General features: G+C 38.4%; 2 protein-coding genes across 4 annotated transcripts in view; both read right to left on the reverse strand.

The window, feature by feature from the left end:
- fhl5 (four and a half LIM domains 5) overlaps nt 1-15,021 on the reverse strand; it is a 30,683-nt gene extending 15,662 nt beyond the window's left edge. For 2 of the 3 annotated variants that reach the window (XM_070546857.1, XM_070546855.1), the window contains exon 1: nt 14,932-15,021. The gene's annotated coding sequence lies outside the window, so the exon portion shown is untranslated. The remainder of the gene's footprint in view (nt 1-14,931) is intronic. The other variant, XM_070546856.1, reaches the window with a different exon arrangement.
- Nucleotides 8,439-15,069, reverse strand: LOC107392154 (4-galactosyl-N-acetylglucosaminide 3-alpha-L-fucosyltransferase 9). Its single transcript, XM_015969774.3, has 2 exons — nt 14,932-15,069; nt 8,439-10,589 (listed from the first exon to the last, which is right to left on the reverse strand). The coding sequence occupies exon 2, from the start codon at nt 10,579-10,581 to the stop codon at nt 9,508-9,510; it is 1,074 nt and encodes a 357-aa protein (XP_015825260.3). The 5' UTR covers nt 10,582-10,589; nt 14,932-15,069; the 3' UTR covers nt 8,439-9,507.
- Between the last annotated feature and the right edge of the window lie 1,541 nt (nt 15,070-16,610).

Raw genomic sequence — 16,610 nt, forward strand, 5'->3', positions numbered from 1 at the left:
TCTATCTATCTATCTATCTATCTATCTATCTATCTATCTATCTATCTATCTATCTATCTATCTATCTATCTATCTATCTATCTATCTATCTATCTATCTATCTATCTATCTATCTATCTATCTATCTATCTATCTATCTATCTATCTATCTATCGATCGATCGATCGATCGATCGATCATCAAAACTCTAACATGAGACTGTGCTCTAACCTGTCACATAACGAGCTGAATGAAATACAAACATTTCAAATGGACCGTATGACAGCTGCTAACGTTGGCCCTGCCCTGCTTTACTTCTGCATTACAGTTCCTTTATTCGTGTCCATCCTAGAGCTCCTCTCTGACTTTTAAAGTTAGCAGAGTTCATCCTTGGTAGTGGGTTCACTCACTCATTTAACCCTTCACCACTGAAATCAGTTTGTTTATTCCAATCCTCCTAAATAATCCTCCAATCATCCAGCTGGAATCCTTAAGGGTCCCGTAACGTCCATCCTGTCAGAACAGGCCTTGGGAGCCCAGGTGTTACTAGACAGGGCCGGCCCGTCCTATAGGCATTATAGGCAAGTGCTAGGAGCGCCAGCCAGCCAGGGGGCGCCCTGGCGCCACAAAATAAATAAATAAATGAATAAGGTTACGTAACGTTTGTAAAGCAAGTTGATATTAATGTGTCTTAATATTAAAATATCAAGCCCACAACATAATACCTTCTTAGCAAAGTTTATTAAGTAGCACAGTGTGCATTTAAATATGATTAATGATACGTCACTGTGTTGCCGCGCGTCGCGCCCACTTCGCCCACCTCCTCGTCTTTACCTGCTACGAGAACGGTTGTTTGATGAGTCAGCTAGTTCATCATGTCTAAACGGCCTAAATTATCTGGAGCCCAGGGGAGGAAAAAAAGAAAAGAAGAGGAGGAAAAACGCGACAAAGACAGAGGTAAGGTGTAAAATATTGAAAGTAAATGATGATTTCATGACGTTATTAGTTAGCACTCTGGGGATGCTTTAGGACAAACAAAGCTATTTTCTTAATATTGTAACGTTTGTGCAGCACTAAAGCATGAGACACAAATATATTAGCTCTTAACAATGGTTTATTAAAGTTGTTAAACAGCTGGTATAAGCTGCATATCTGGCTCCCAGACTGTAAACATTCAGTCAAACAAGCAACGTGTCGATAACAGAGCAGCAGCAACACATTACAGCAACCTAGGATTATTTTAGTGCTTTGGAATATTTTCTGATGTTTCGTGTTCTGAGAATTCAGTGTTTCATAATAACGCCTAAATGTTATATGATGGTCCTTGGTAACTGTCTGATAGTTTCTTCACAATTCTGTCTGTTTTATATTTTTTATGATTGATTTTTTAAACCTCATAGTAGAAAATTATTTGTATTATGCAAAAATTCTCATTGATGGTTTTCTTCTTTAAATTACTGCAAAAGATTATTGTTGCAAAAAAGTTATAGTATGTCAATGTCCGAGTTCAATCGAAAACCCACAGTTAAACAGATACAGATCAGCAGCACGTGAGAACATTGTCCTACGTGGTTCAAAAATGTTTTGCATGAGACTCATATATGTATGCTGCCAGTTTAGCTCAAATGTTTTCATGAACACTGCATTGCGCATACATTTCTGTATTATTATTTTTTCCAGAAATTAATTTTATTCTTGAAATCATGTATTGATATTTAGCTTGGTGTCATATACTCCTCTTCTGTCTTCAGATGCACTGCTGAAGTTTCTATGTCCCACCCCTGCAAATCCTCCTATCGCCTCTACCTCAGCCGAACAATTAAGCAGTGATGTAGCTGCAGCATCATGCACTCCTCCTGTTGGCTCCACCTCAGCAGCACACCTTAGCAGTGATGCAGCAACATCAAGCACATCTTCTGCTTCTCCAATAGACCCTGCTGACTGGCCATCTCCTCTAACAGATAAAGGTACGCACAGAGTTGGTTCACAGAGGTCCATTTCAAATTGAAAATAGCTTCACATTCCCTACACAAAAAGATGGGCGAAGGTGTCAACATGACATTTTTAACAGACTCTTAGTCAATGGAGAAAAATATATTGAATAACACTGGCGCCACTGGTCCCTCCAACCACCACCAGCAGGTACGGTGGGTTGAGTGACTTGCACAAGGACACAACAGCAGCATTCTTTGGTCGGAGCTGGGATTGAACCTGCAACCTTCTGATTACTGGACAACCCACTCTACCTTCTGAGAAGCTTGAAAATACAATGCAAAGGCTGTTAAGTTGCAGTAACACAAAGACTGGAGATGAAAGAGTGGATCAGACCAGAGAAGATCAATGTTTCTTATTGGCTCTTTAAACATTAATCAAATAAAAATCCTGGGCATGTTTTGGAACGTGATGGGACATTGGTATATGTCCATCACATATTAATTTGTTTGCTAAAGAAATGCCTCATTAGTGTGTTTTTGCCCATATTTTTATTTTCTACACAGCACCTTCAGAGATCAGCACCGCCCCCCCAAAAAAATTAAATCAGCATGAAACAAAAACTGTCATTAACATGACAATATATATATATATATATATATATATATATATATATATATATATATATATATGCAAGAAAGAAAGAAATGAAGAGAATAGAAAAATCACGAGAAACACTACACATTTCTTTAAAAATGAGTTTGATGATTTCTAATTCATATCTTAAATTTTTTACATAAATTTCACAAATCTCTTATCAAATTTTACACTTTCACTGTGTTTTTCCTTCATAAATTCTGTTGGAACTTCATCAGACTGTTCAACAAATAGTAATGAGTTTACTTCATGTGTTGGTACTGACAGTCAAGAAAAAATATCAGTTATCAACAATATAGTTAACATTTAGACCAAACAGATTCTGGCTCATTGTGCATAAAACAGAATTATCTCAAACAATTTTGTCAAAAAAAAAAACAATCACCATCCATCCATCCGCTTACCCGGAGTCGGGTCGCGGGGGCAGTAGCCTAAGGCGAGAGGCCCAGACTTCCCTCTCCCCAGCCACTTGAGCCAGTTCCTCCAGGGGAATTCCAAGGCGTTCCCTGGCCAGGTGAGAGACATAGTCCCTCCACCGTGTCCTGGGTCTACCTTTAGGTCTCCTCCCGGTTGGACATGCCCAGAAAACCTCAACAGGGAGGCGTCCAGGAGGCATCCTGACCAGATGCTCGAGCCACCTCAACTGGCTTCTCTCAATGTGGAGGAGCAGCGGGTCTACTCCGAGCCCCTCCCGAATGACCGAGCTTCTCAACCTAAGGGAGAGCCCAGCCACTCTTCGGAGAAAACTCATTTCGGCTGCTTGTATCCACGATATCGTTCTTTCGGTCACTACCCAAAGCTCATGACCATAGGTGAGGGTAGGAACGTAGATCGACCGGTAAATCGAGAGCTTCGCCTTCTGACTCAGCTCTCTCTTCACCACGACAGAACGGCACAACGCCTGCATCACTACAGATGCAGCACCAATCCGCCTATCGATCTCACGCTCCAGTTTTCCCTCACTCGTGAACAAGACCCCGAGATACTTAAACTCCTCCACTTGGGGCAGGACCTCATCCATGACCCAGATAAGGCATTCTACCCTTTTCCGAATCAAGACCATGGTCTCAGATTTAGAGGAGCTGATTCTCATCCCAGCTGCTTCATACTCAGCTGTGAACCGCTCCAGTGAAAGCTGAAGATCACGTTCTAATGAAGTCAACAGGACCACATCATCTACAAAAAGCAGAGACCTGATCCTCAGGCCACCAAAACGGATGCCCTCCACACCTTGGCTGCGCTTTGAAATCCTGTCCATAAAGGTTATGAACAGAATCGGTGACAAAGGGCAGCCTTGGCGGAGTCCTAATCTCACTGGGAACGAGCTCAACTTACTGCCGGCAATGCGGACCAAGCTCTGACACCGGTCATACAGGGACCTAACAGCCCGTATTAGAGGGCCTGGTACCCCATACTCCCGGAGTACCCCCCACAGGGCCCCCCGAGCGATGCGGTCAAACGCCATCTCCAAATCCACAAAACACATGTAGACTGGTTGGGAAAATTCCCACGCACCCTCCAGGATCCCCCTAAGGGTATAGAGCTGGTCCAGTGTTCCACCAAGCAGTAGTAGTTTTCAATGAATTGTTCACAAAGGTGTTAGACAGACCTGTTCCTATAAGGAAACGTGCAGTGAGAAGGGTATCTGCTCCATGGTTGGATGAAGAATTAAAAGAATATATGAAGCAGAGGGATAAACTTAAAAATGAAGCAGTAAAAACTAATAGTCCAGATAATTGGAAAGAGTATCATAACTTTGTAACTAAATTAAATAATCATAAAAAACGGTTGTATTATCAAAAAAGACTAACTGAAGCAAAATCGGATAGTGCAAGATTATGGGGTACATTGAATGAAATTATGGGTAGGCGTAATAGGTCAGCTCCAACTTTTTTGGATGTAGGGGGAACTTATCTCACTAAACTAACAGAAATTGCTAATTATTTAAACCAGTTTTTAACTAATAAAATTAAGTTGTTGCAAGATTCTATGGAAAATAGTCAAACCAAAATATTTCCTATCAACTAATTAAACAAAAAAAATGTTAAATAAAAACTGCCAATTTCAATTTGATAAAGTGACTGAAGACAAGGTTGAGGAGATAATATTAAAAAGTAAAAATAAACCATCTGGCATAGATAATATTGATATAAAATGGTTAAAGTTAGTAGAAGATTTTATTTCATGTCCTATTGTTCATATAATGAATGGAAGTTTTAAACAAGGTATTTTCCCATCTCAATGGAAAACAGCAAAAATAATACCTTTAATTAAGAACAATAGAGAACCACTGTCTGGTCAAAGCAGTCAACCAATAAGTTTGCTACCAGCTTTAAGTAAAATCATGGAAAAAATGGCATATGACCAAATTCAAGATTATTTTGAGGTAAATGAATTGAACACAAAATATCAACATGCTTACAAAACAAATCACTCAACCACTACTGCACTTATTCAAATAACTGATTATTGCTTAGGGACTATAGATAATAATAAGCTACTTGGTTCTATATTTCTTGATTTAAGTGTGGCTTTTGATGTTTTAGATCATGATATTTTATTACAAAAACTTAAACACTATGGATTTCATACATCTGCTCTTAACTGGACTAAAAGTTATCTTACTGACAGAGAATATCAATTTTATTTCAATGGCAGTTTTTCTGAAAAGGGTCTGATGGAATGTGGTCTTCCACAGGGAAGTTGTTTGCGACCTCTTTTGTTTTCTATTTTTTTTTAATTATTTTCCGTGGGTGCTGCAACATGCAACTACAGCAGTATATGCAGATGACATTACTGTTTTAGCTTCAGCATATACGGAGAGTGCATTGAATGAAATATTAAATAGAGAGTTAAGAACAGTCAAGCAGTGGATAACTGCTAACAAATTAGTGATTAATGCAGGAAAAACTAAATGCATGGTAGTTGGCTCCAAACATACTTTACAGACGATGCCAAAGTTACATTTAACCCTGAGTAACAACGTAATGGAACAACTAGAAGAAGTAAAATTACTGGGAGTAATAGTTGATTGTAAATTATCATGGACAAGCCAGATTAATTATGTTTTACGCAAAATGGGGAGAGGTATGGGCATAATTAAATTTTGTTGCAAATTTATACCACAATATTTACTTAAATGCCTTGTTCAATAATTAGTGCTTTCTTGTGTAGATCAAGCATCTATTATTTGGTCCAGTACAAGTGAAAATAATTTGCATAAGCTACAAGTAGCACAAAATAAAGCTGCTCGTATTGTTTTAGGCTGCCCTTACAGAACGAATGTGGGAACCATGCATGAAAAATTTGCTTGGCTTGATGTGAAGAGTAGATTGAAGTGTTTCTTGGTAACAACTGTGAGGAAAATAATAATTACAAAAACACCAAAAATTATACATAGCAAATTATTGTTTTTTTTCAGATAATCATACTTATAATACACAACAGATAATTGAGATGAAATGTGTTTTACCACGCAGTAGAACAAATCAAATTCAACTATCTTTTTACTATAAAGCTATGCTTGCATGGAATGCATTACCTAGATTTTTAATTTTTGAAAGTAATATTTCTTTTCAGAAGAAACTGAAAAATTTTTTGTTTACACATTTAATTGTATAGTGACTATTAACTCTGCAACGAAGGATTGAGAATCTGGGGTTGAGGTCGAATACTGGATATCGATGAACTATGATACGAATCAATGGACATGATGTCACCATTCTGTTAGATTTTATTTTCAATCTTTATTGGTGTGATTAACTCCTTTCCCGATATTAGCTTATATATGTAATTTTGATCTAGATATGTGATTTCATCTTGATCTACTGGTATTATGTGAATTAGGGATGTGTGTGCGTGAATGTGTGTGTGTGTGTGTGTGTGTGTGTGTGTGTGTGTGTGTGTGTGTGTGTGTGTGTGTGTGTGTGTGTGTGTGTATAGGGTATTATCTTATGTAAACAATTGTATGAAAATGTATGAGACCCCAGGAAGACTAGCATCTGCACTTAGGCAGAAGCTAATGAGGATCTCAATAAAACGAAACGAAACCCAACTTGCCTGTGTTAGTGGTGGTCAGAGGGGCCGACGGCGCCAAATGGCAGCCTCGCCTCTGTCAGACCTCCCCAGGGTGGCTGTGGCTACAAGTAGCTTACCATCACTAGCAGTGTGTGAATGTGAGTGTGTGAAAGCGTCTTTGGGTGTCTAGAAAAGCGCTATATAAGTTCAATGTATTATTATTATTATTATTAAAGCTGACCCGCTGGCTGATTTTACCGCAAAGACTACAGCTCCCATGATGATTTGTGGCGTTTGCACGGAGCCGAAAAGCCCCCTCCTTTGTGTTTTTTCACAAAGAGCTCCGGTGTCTGCAGCTCCGCTGTCTCAGGCCCTGTCCACACGTATCCGGGGATCTGCCAAAACGTAGATATTTTTCTATGTTTTGGTCTGTCATCCACACGAAAATTGAGTTTTTTCACACGAAAACGGATCTTTTTAAAAACTCGGGCCAAAGTGAAGATCAGCGTTTTCTCCGTTTTGGGTGTCTGCGTGTGGACAGACAAAACTGGAGTTTTAAGGTCCGCAACGTCACTTTCCGCGACAAAAAATGCTGACATCACGTGTGCGACCTGTGTTTACACTAGCCGACAGCATGGATGCCCTCAGAGCTGCGCTCGCTTTATCAATTGTCCAAGCGCTTTTTGCTTGTTTGTTTTTGCAAGCGGAATTACTGCTCCTTGGGGAAGACGGCGCTGACTGGCTTCAATTCGGGGGAAGTACTGCCGCCTACAGGTCTGGCATGTCCTTAACAACGTATTTATCCGGGTACGTGTGGACAGAGTTATTTTTTTAAACAAGGTTGTGTGGATGCAAGTTTTTGGAGGGGCGGATATTCGTTTAAAAAAAACCCGGCTACGTGTGGACTAGACCTCAGACAAACTAAACACTCCTCTCACTCAGTGCCGAGTTTACTCAGCTATTTGCCGATGTTGAAGCCCAGAAACAGATATTTTAACCGCTCAGTAATGTGTTCACAACTGAAAGAGAAAGTTTTCCAACTAACTTCCAGACAGAGCTGACAGACTGGGGCAGCAGTAGCTCAACAGGTTGAGCGGGTTGTCCAGTAATCGGAAGGTTGCAGGTTCGATCCTGGCTCCGGACAGAGAATTCTGCTGTTGTGTCCTTGGGAAAGACACTTAACCCACCTTGCCTGCTGATGGGTGGGACCGGAGGGACCGGTGGCGCCTGTGCTCGGCAGCCTCGCCTCTGTCAGTGCGCCCCAGGGCAGCTGTGGCTACATTGTAGCTCATCACCATCAGTGTGTGAATGAGTGTGTGAATGGATGAATGATACACTGTAGTGTAAAGCGCTTTGGAGTCCTTACTCTGAGAGGCGCTATACAAGTGCGGGTCATTTATCATTATCATTTATCATAACTCCAACGAGCAGCGACACGCTCAAACCAGCCCGACTCTGTGGCTGCTGTCGTTCTTTTTTTTCCTCCCCAACACACAACAACGTGGTCAAGCTGCTCAGACATGTTCATCAGCACAAACCTATGTGAGCACCTGTTGTCATTTAATGTTGTCATTATTATGATGAAGATGAACAAAACAACAGGAGTCTCCTCCTCAGCTCAGATCAACCCCATGATGCAGGTATCTGGCTGGAACAGGTGAGCATCACAGTAAACCAGTGGAGCAAACTGAGCTTTAAATATGTTGGTTTTATGTTCTTTTTCTGCTCCAAAACATGAAAGTTAACAGGTGAGATGTTGCATTTTCATTTAAGATAAAATGATATTTTATTTTGTTGATGGCCCGTGAGAAAATATTTAACCTACAGTAAACAGGAAGTGGAAAGGCTGCAGATAGATGAATAGAATAGAAAATCCCTTTATTGTTCCTCAGTGGGGAAAGCTAGATGCCACAGCAGCAATGACACGTATTACAGGAGAAAAAAAGGAGAATAAAAAGAAAAATGAACAAATAACAAGAAAACATAAATCCTGAATAGATTTTAAAAATGCTGAATATACCACAAGTAATGAATACCAATGATGTGTTTTATTTAAAATTGACTTGCTTGTGTGTTATTTGGTTATTCCACATTCAGTGTTAATGCAAAAATAAGTTTGTTTCCAAATTAAAAGGTTCTAAATATGTTGATAAAGAAAATGTGCAAATTTGCGGTCACTTTTTAAAAAAATATTAAGTTTGGCCCGCGACTTCGTCCCAGATTTTCATTTCGGCCCGGTGTGAATTTGAGTTTGACACCCCTGCCTTAGACCATGCAACTGCAGCATATTTCAGTTGCTACAATAGCAACAAACATCTATGGCTTAATAATGTGCAAAAATGTATAAATAGCTGTTTCCAGTCATGTTTGAGGAAAGCACAACTAAGATGTAAATGGTTAGAAAAATGATTTAATATGCATAGTAGTTTGTCTGAGGTGTTGCATTATCAATCCGCTTGGACTGGAGCATTTTTAAATTTTTTTTATTTAAAAAAAAGGACAAATAAACCTCATGGAGCCTATTATTCAAGTGTTCAAGCTAGAGCAAATCAACAATTAAGGGCAATTAAAACCAAAAGACCATACTGTGTGTGTGCGTTATTATTATTAATTTGCCTAATAATAGTTAAATTAAGTCCGTGCATTCCACTATGAAATACAAGGTTCAGAAATTAGCCTTTAAATCAAGTTCTAGAAGTGAAAAAAGATCTGAATGAGGTTGCAAAAAGAATTGTGTGTCAGTGTCTATCTCAAGCATTATAATGGCATGGCAGATTATTGTTCTTCAAACTATTCATGTCAGATCACATGACTTAGTTTCAGACTGTTTTTAGAGGGGTCAACCTCAAGAACCACATTTTGTTTTGACTGTAAACCACGTCATAAAACACGATAGCTGCTGCACAAGCTCTAGGAGCACCATTATCCCCAATACCACTTGTTAAGATCATTGATTGCCTTGTACTCCTTGTGCTTTTGCAAGTATTCACACGCATGGCACGTGCGCATTGACCAGGAACCATAATTGTGTGATTTAAAGTTCTGCCTCCACTTAAAAAATCCCAGATACATTTGTTCATTCTTGTTTGCGATCAGCAGGTACTCCGCCAGCTCCTTGGGTGATTTAAAGTCATCCACGTGAATGAAGGAATCTCCTTGAATAAAGTTTTCATAGTTCTGTCTGGATGTCCCAAGAACTACTGGCACTGTTCCCACAGCAAGTGGATTGTACATTTTTTCAGTAATGTAATCTTTGTGGATGGAGTTCTCAAAAGACAAATAAAACTTACAGCTGGTCATGATGGACATGTAATCTTCACCAGAAATTTTGTTCCTAAAGGCTTGTCCATATGTGTGAATCTCAATGTGTTTGTGCAATTCATTGAAATACTGAACCCGGCGATGTCCCGGGTTCCAGTTACTCACAATCCAGCAGACCAATTTGTCTTTTTTTGGGGGTACAAAGTTCTCTGCAGTTTTGGTTGGAACAATGATGCCATAAGTTCCTTTAATGTCAGAATCCTGACGGTAGTTGAGAGTCACGTTGAATAAATTATTGATTCCAGAAAGCTGGGGTGAATGTGACGGGGACTCTAAGTTCATCCATATCCACTTCTGGAATGGTGGCCGTTGCTGTTGTGGCAGATTGGAGAGGTCCCTGGCGATGTCTCGGTGGTGAAAGATGACTCCATGTGATCTGTTGTACAAGTTTTTGTCTGCTGTGATGAAACAGTCTTTGATGTTGAAGGCAGAGCTGCAATTATCCAGTTTGAAAGTCTGTCCAAATGGCCAATGCCAAACCAGTACAATGGTCAGGCTTGTATTGGTTTTTGGAACTCTCTTGGCTCCATTTTTTAAAGACGTTGGCTCCACTTGATTATATGAAAAATTGCTGGATGGTTTTACATATAACATAAATATAATTATGAAGACCATGACAATGAACACAGTGGTGAAAAGGGGTCGCAGGATTTTGTTAGTCGTAGTAGTTGTCATACTCTGACCTGGAAAGGGCACATAAAAGAGAAAAGCCAGGATGAAGTCATTGTTAAAACGATTGAGCATCAGCATATTAATGATAAATGACCCACACTTGTATGGCGCCTCTCAGAGTAAGGACTCCAAAGGGCTTTACACTAAAGTGTATCATTCATCCATTCACACACACACATTCACACACTGATGGTGATGAGCTATGATGTAGCCACAGCTGCCATGGGGCGCACTGACAGAGGTGAGGCTGCTGAGCACTGGCGCCACCGGTCCCTCCGACCACCACCAGCAGGCAAGGTGGGTTAGGTGTCTTGCCCAAGGACACATCCCGGAGCTGGGCTCGAACCTGCAACCTTTTGATTACTGGACAACCCGCTCAACCTGTTGAGCTACTGCTGCCCCTTCTTTTAGACAACTAGTTGAAATAAAATCAATGCCACATTTAAATAGAGCTATTCTGAATTAATACCACATTTGGCATCAACTTTTTTGACTTGGGCTTTTCTTTGTCAAGAGCAGATAGAGGTTCTTAAGTTTATTTAGGAAAAGGATGTATTTGCAACTTCTTTGATGGACTGCTTCATTGACTGACATCCATAGTGGTGAGTACGTCACATTATTCGTTATCAAATAGCATGGAGGTGACAGTTTAAAAGACAACCATAGATCCTGACCTACGGCTCAGAGCCATCAATGGTAAGTGGCCAGACTATATATTCACACACACACACACACACACACACACACACACACACACACACACACACACACACACACACACAGACACACACACACACACACACACACACACACACACACACACACACACACACACACACACACAGAGAGAGAGATATAGGTATATAGTTTATAAATGGGAAGATTGTTACTGAGATATGATAATAATAACAAGAAAGTTTACAACTTAAATCAGTGGCTAATACCAACAATAATAACATCCTGATTATTTGTACATTATATTTTAGTATATATAAACTGAGCTAATCTGTTAACTCTAATTACATTTCCATCTGATATTATCACAGAAAAATGTGTATTTTTTCTGTTTATTTTAATATCACATGAGTAATAATAAATAAAATGTTAAAAATAAATTATGATACATTCTTGATTGTCTAATTTCTCTTTATGAATATAAAAAAGAATGAGTGTTGGACAATTGATGTCCTTTGAACTACTTGCATGCCATTAAGTGGCATGATCTTACTAACACGCTAAGGGGGGTAAATTAAAGAGCAAGTCAACCCCTACCAGAGTCTTACTCAACTCCCACTTCCTGTTTGAAAAGTGAAACAAATGCTGTCGCCTGGCAGACCGAGAGGGGGGAGCCGCTAACAAATACACACACACAAGCTCACAATGACATTGTGACATCAAATGGTACCAGCCAACATCATAGTGTACCAATTAGCCAATAGCAAAGGCAGATTTAAATTCAAATGCAGTGCAGAGTTTTTACCTGACGATGGCACAACAATGACAGTTTTAGGCAGAATATTTAAAGTTTTACGAAAGTGCATTGAAGTGTCAAATAATTGACTATGAGTGTCTGCAGCATGATTAGACACTCATTTATATAGTTTATCAGCAAAAAAATTTATTTGGGGTGACTTGCTCTTTAAAAGTTTAATTTATTTTTACAGTTTAGTGTTGCACCATGCAAATGAACATGTATACAGTGGTGAAGAACATTTTTTTAAACTCGTACATTGAGTAGAAGGAGTCACCGCTCGTCTGGGAAAGGTGCTGGATCAAAAATTGGAATAAACAAAATAAGAATCCGCACACTTCAATCTGCAATGTAGGAGTTTATTGGTCAAGCTTTCAGTCAGAAACCTTCATCAGGAATGAATGAAGGTCTCTGACCGAAAGCTTGACCAGTAAACTCCTACATCGCAGATCGAAGTGTGCGGATTCTTATTTTGTTTAAAACTAATACATTCCAATTTAAAACTAAAAAGAGATTTATGTTTGTGACTGGTTATGGTCTATGAAGAGGTACTGGTTAAAAGGTCATTCTTCCTTCTTACAGAGGCACATGCTGCTCAATTGGGTTAACAGAAAACCATCAAACAAAGTTTTGTAACAGGTAATAGAGATGAGCGTCCAAGAAAATGAAATTTGATACATTTTCTCGTCCACATTGAGCAGAATTAAACCTACAGCTTAATTTCCCCAAAATACTTTTTAAACAGCAGACAATGATCCAGACAATAAAAAAATTGTTCAATGTTCAAGATTTGTTTTTTACAATCCTAGTGGAGAAACATCCATATTAAAGTCATATTACACATAAAATGTTCAATAGGTCAAATGTTCTACACATTATCATTTAGATGTATATTGTGTTTGTTAATACAAGTGGACTTTATTTCAGTAATTCAACTTAGACTGAGAGACCATCTAAAGGCTCAGGAACCCACTTTAAAATATCTGGCTTTGCATATAACGAGTCTGTGTCATATTATAGTTTCACCTTTTAAGTTGAATTGCTGAAACAAATAATTTTTTTGAGCTTCACCAATCATTATAAAAATAATTTATCTTTGCCAGCCAAAGAGTGAAAAAAAGCTTTTTTTAACTTAGTTTTTATTTTTCCAAAAGGAGGAAATAAAAAAAGTTGACAAGGAAAAACTGGGAGCTTATGTTATTTCTTTTCTTCATATTTAGTTAGGAGCTTCATTGCAACATAAATTAAAAAAGTTATCTGTGTGTCAGCTTGATTTATTTTAAATACTGTTTCTAATAAAGCTGCAGGAATCTAGACAATTTGAATCCAGGCAAAGAATACAGTCACACTAAATGCAAAGGTCAAAGGCTGTTCAGACCAGCTCTGAACTGCATCTGTCTACTCTGTATACACACAAAAGTTTAGATGCAGGAATGGCTTAATCGGAATATTTTTATGCTCATTCCCACTGCTGTCCACACCCTAGAGGAAACAAATCCATTAAAGGCGGAGGTTCTTCGTAAGAGTTAACCTTTACACAGTGTTTGCTCATGACCTGGCTGCGGAGATGACGGAAACAGTCATACTTCCTCCTTGAAAATGGTCCACTTTGCTTATTTTTGTATTATGTCTCGTCAACAGTTGTACAAAAATGAAGGTTAGACATCTCTTCTTTTATTATGTAATTTAACATGTTCTAGTGAAGGGCTCTTTATTCTTAACCTTTAGCATAAATGATACTGTTCATCAAAACACATGAAAATGTCTTTGGAGCAGGTTTGGTTAGGTACTCATCTGAACAGGAACAGAAGGAATATTTTTTTTTATAAATTATTTACAACAGACATGATGACTTTGTGAAAACAAGATGATGATGAAAACAGATGATGAGGAAAAAAACATGATGACTTTGTGAAGCATCATGTTTCAACAAAATCATGTTTTCTGCATCCCCACCTCCTGCTCGCCATATGGTTTGTTCCAGTTTTCTTTATGAGTTTACAGATAGCAAATTTTCCGCTGCTTTTGATCCACCCTGGTCTTCCGGTAACGACAGACAATGATCCAGACAATAAAAAATTGTTCAAAGTTCAAGATTATTTTTTTTTTACAATCCTAGTGGAGAAACATCCATATTAAAGTCATATTACACATAAAATGTTCAATAGGTCAAATGTTCTACACGTTATCATTTAGATGTATATTGTGTTTGTTAATACAAGTGGACTTTATTTCAGTAATTCAACTCAGACTGAGAGACCATCTAAAGGCTCAGGAACCCTTTGCAGGTGTTTTTGATTAATTGATCTGATTAGAGTGTGACACGTTGAGTATACTGAATCTTTTTCACAATGTTCTAAATGTAAAATTTTGAATTTGGGGTTTTCCTAAGCTGTAAGCCATAATTATCACAAATATAACAAATAAAGGTTTAAAATATCTGAATTTACATATAATGAGTCTGTGTCATATTATAGTTTCACCTTTTAAGTTGAATTGCTGAAACAAACTTTTTTGAGCTTTACCAATCATTGTAAAAATAATTTATCTTTGCCAGCCAAAGTGTGAAAAAAAGATTTTTTTTACTTAGTTTTTATTTTTCCAAAAGGAGGAAATAAAAAAAGTTGACAAGGAAAAACTGGGAGCTTATGTTATTTCTTTTCTTCATATTTAATTAGGAGCGTCATTGCAACATAAATTAAAAATGTTATCTGTGTGTCAGCTCGATTTATTTTAAATACTGTTTCTAATAAAGCTGCAGGCATGTAGACAATTTGAATCTAGGCAAAGAATACAGTCACACTAAATGCAAAGGTCAAAGGTTGTTCAGACCAGCTCTGAACTGCATCTGTCTACTCTATACATACAAAAGTTTATCTTACCTTCTTCAGATCTCACAAATGAAAAAGAAAAGATGAATGCCTTCTTTTAAATAAAGTATTTTGAGTCATTTGATGCTCTTGATATGCCTTTTGTGCACAAGATTCAGGAATCGCTTTGTCTGAATATTTTTATGCTCATTCTTACTGCTGTCCACACCCTAGAGGAAACAAATCCATTAAAGGCGGAGCTTCTTTGTAAGAATTTACCTTTACACAGTGTTTGCTCATGACCTTGCTGCGGAGATGACAGAAACATTCATACTTCCTCCTTGAAAATGGTCCACTCTGCTTATTTTTGTATTATGTCTCGTCAACAGTTGTACAAAAACAAAGGTTAGACATCTCTTGTTTTATTATGTAATTTAACATGTTCTAGTGAAGGGCTCTTTATTCATAAACTTTAGCATAAATGATACTGTTCATCACAACACATGAAAATGTTTTTGGAACATGTTTGGTTAGGTACTCGTCTGAACAGGAACAGCAGGAATCTTTTTTTTTTAAATAAATTATTTAGAACAGACATGATGACTTTGTGAAAACAAGAGGCTGTTCATAGTGCAATAGTTAATCATTGATGAGATTACCATTTTTAATCATTTGACAAAACAAAACGCTTCAGCGCTTTGGGCTTCCTGACAGGGTTGCGGAAGGCGCTTTATAAATAAAGCTTTGATTGATTGATTGATTGATTGATTGATTGATTGAAAACAATGGTAAAAATAACAATGGTTAAGTAATGGCTGAAAACGCTGGGCAGCAATGTAAGTGGTGAAGTTTAGTAAAATTACATTCGATTTCCAAACTTGATGCTTAAAATTTTTGTAGTTTTGATCTAACGCAGCTCTTACAGCACAACGTTACCAGGATGCATGAGTTTTCTCAATAACAACCCTAAATCGTACCCAACAAACCCATCCCTTGAGTCGCCTAAAAACCCACCTCCTCCGCTTGGCGTTTCCTGAACATGTTTGAATTTGTCCCTCTTTTATGTTGATTTTATCTCAGTTTTCATTGGTTCACTTTTTCCCTTGTTTTATACATTTGTCTTCTACTAGAATGTTTCACCTTTTTTGTAATTTGTAATCTGTAATTTGAATTGCTTTTATTTTCTGATTTATTCACTTTCTTTAACTTTGTACTGTACCATGTTCAGCACCTTGGGCTTCCTGACAGGGTTGCGGAAGGCGCTTTATAAATAAAGCTTTGATTTGATCCTTTTGTATTTACTGACTGATTTTGTGTCCTATACCAACCTGTTAGGGCTTAATATGATACCAGCTCTTTGCTGGGCTGGAGGAAAATACTTTAAGCAGTCACTTTATCAAACGTCATTTAGTGCTTGAAAGTGAAAATGAAAAATGTGAAAGAAATAAAGTTGCAATTATATGGCGTCAGAATCCCGCCAAAACCCATGTACGCATACTGTCCACATTGCGCGTGCGAACGGGGCTCGCGCATGGAAGTTAGAACCTCTCGAGTGAAAATATACATGGCGAGGAGGTCATTTGTACACTGAGAGGGAGCAAACTGTGTCTGTGAGCGCACAAGGATGTGCACAAGTGACAAACCTGCGTGCGCACGGTGGTCAACGAGCACACGGCAGAGGAAAACATGCGCACGGTAGCCTCACTGCGCGTGTGGCAGCCTTTCTGCGCGCTCGGTTTCTGATTCTGCTC

The sequence above is a fragment of the Nothobranchius furzeri genome, chromosome 18 (assembly GCF_043380555.1).
Source record: "Nothobranchius furzeri strain GRZ-AD chromosome 18, NfurGRZ-RIMD1, whole genome shotgun sequence".
Lineage (NCBI taxonomy): Eukaryota > Metazoa > Chordata > Actinopteri > Cyprinodontiformes > Nothobranchiidae > Nothobranchius > Nothobranchius furzeri.

Bases quoted from the DNA above. Each gene is read 5' to 3' on its own strand.
- LOC107392154 (XM_015969774.3), bottom strand. From the start codon at position 10,581: ATGACAACTACTACGACTAACAAAATCCTGCGACCCCTTTTCACCACT.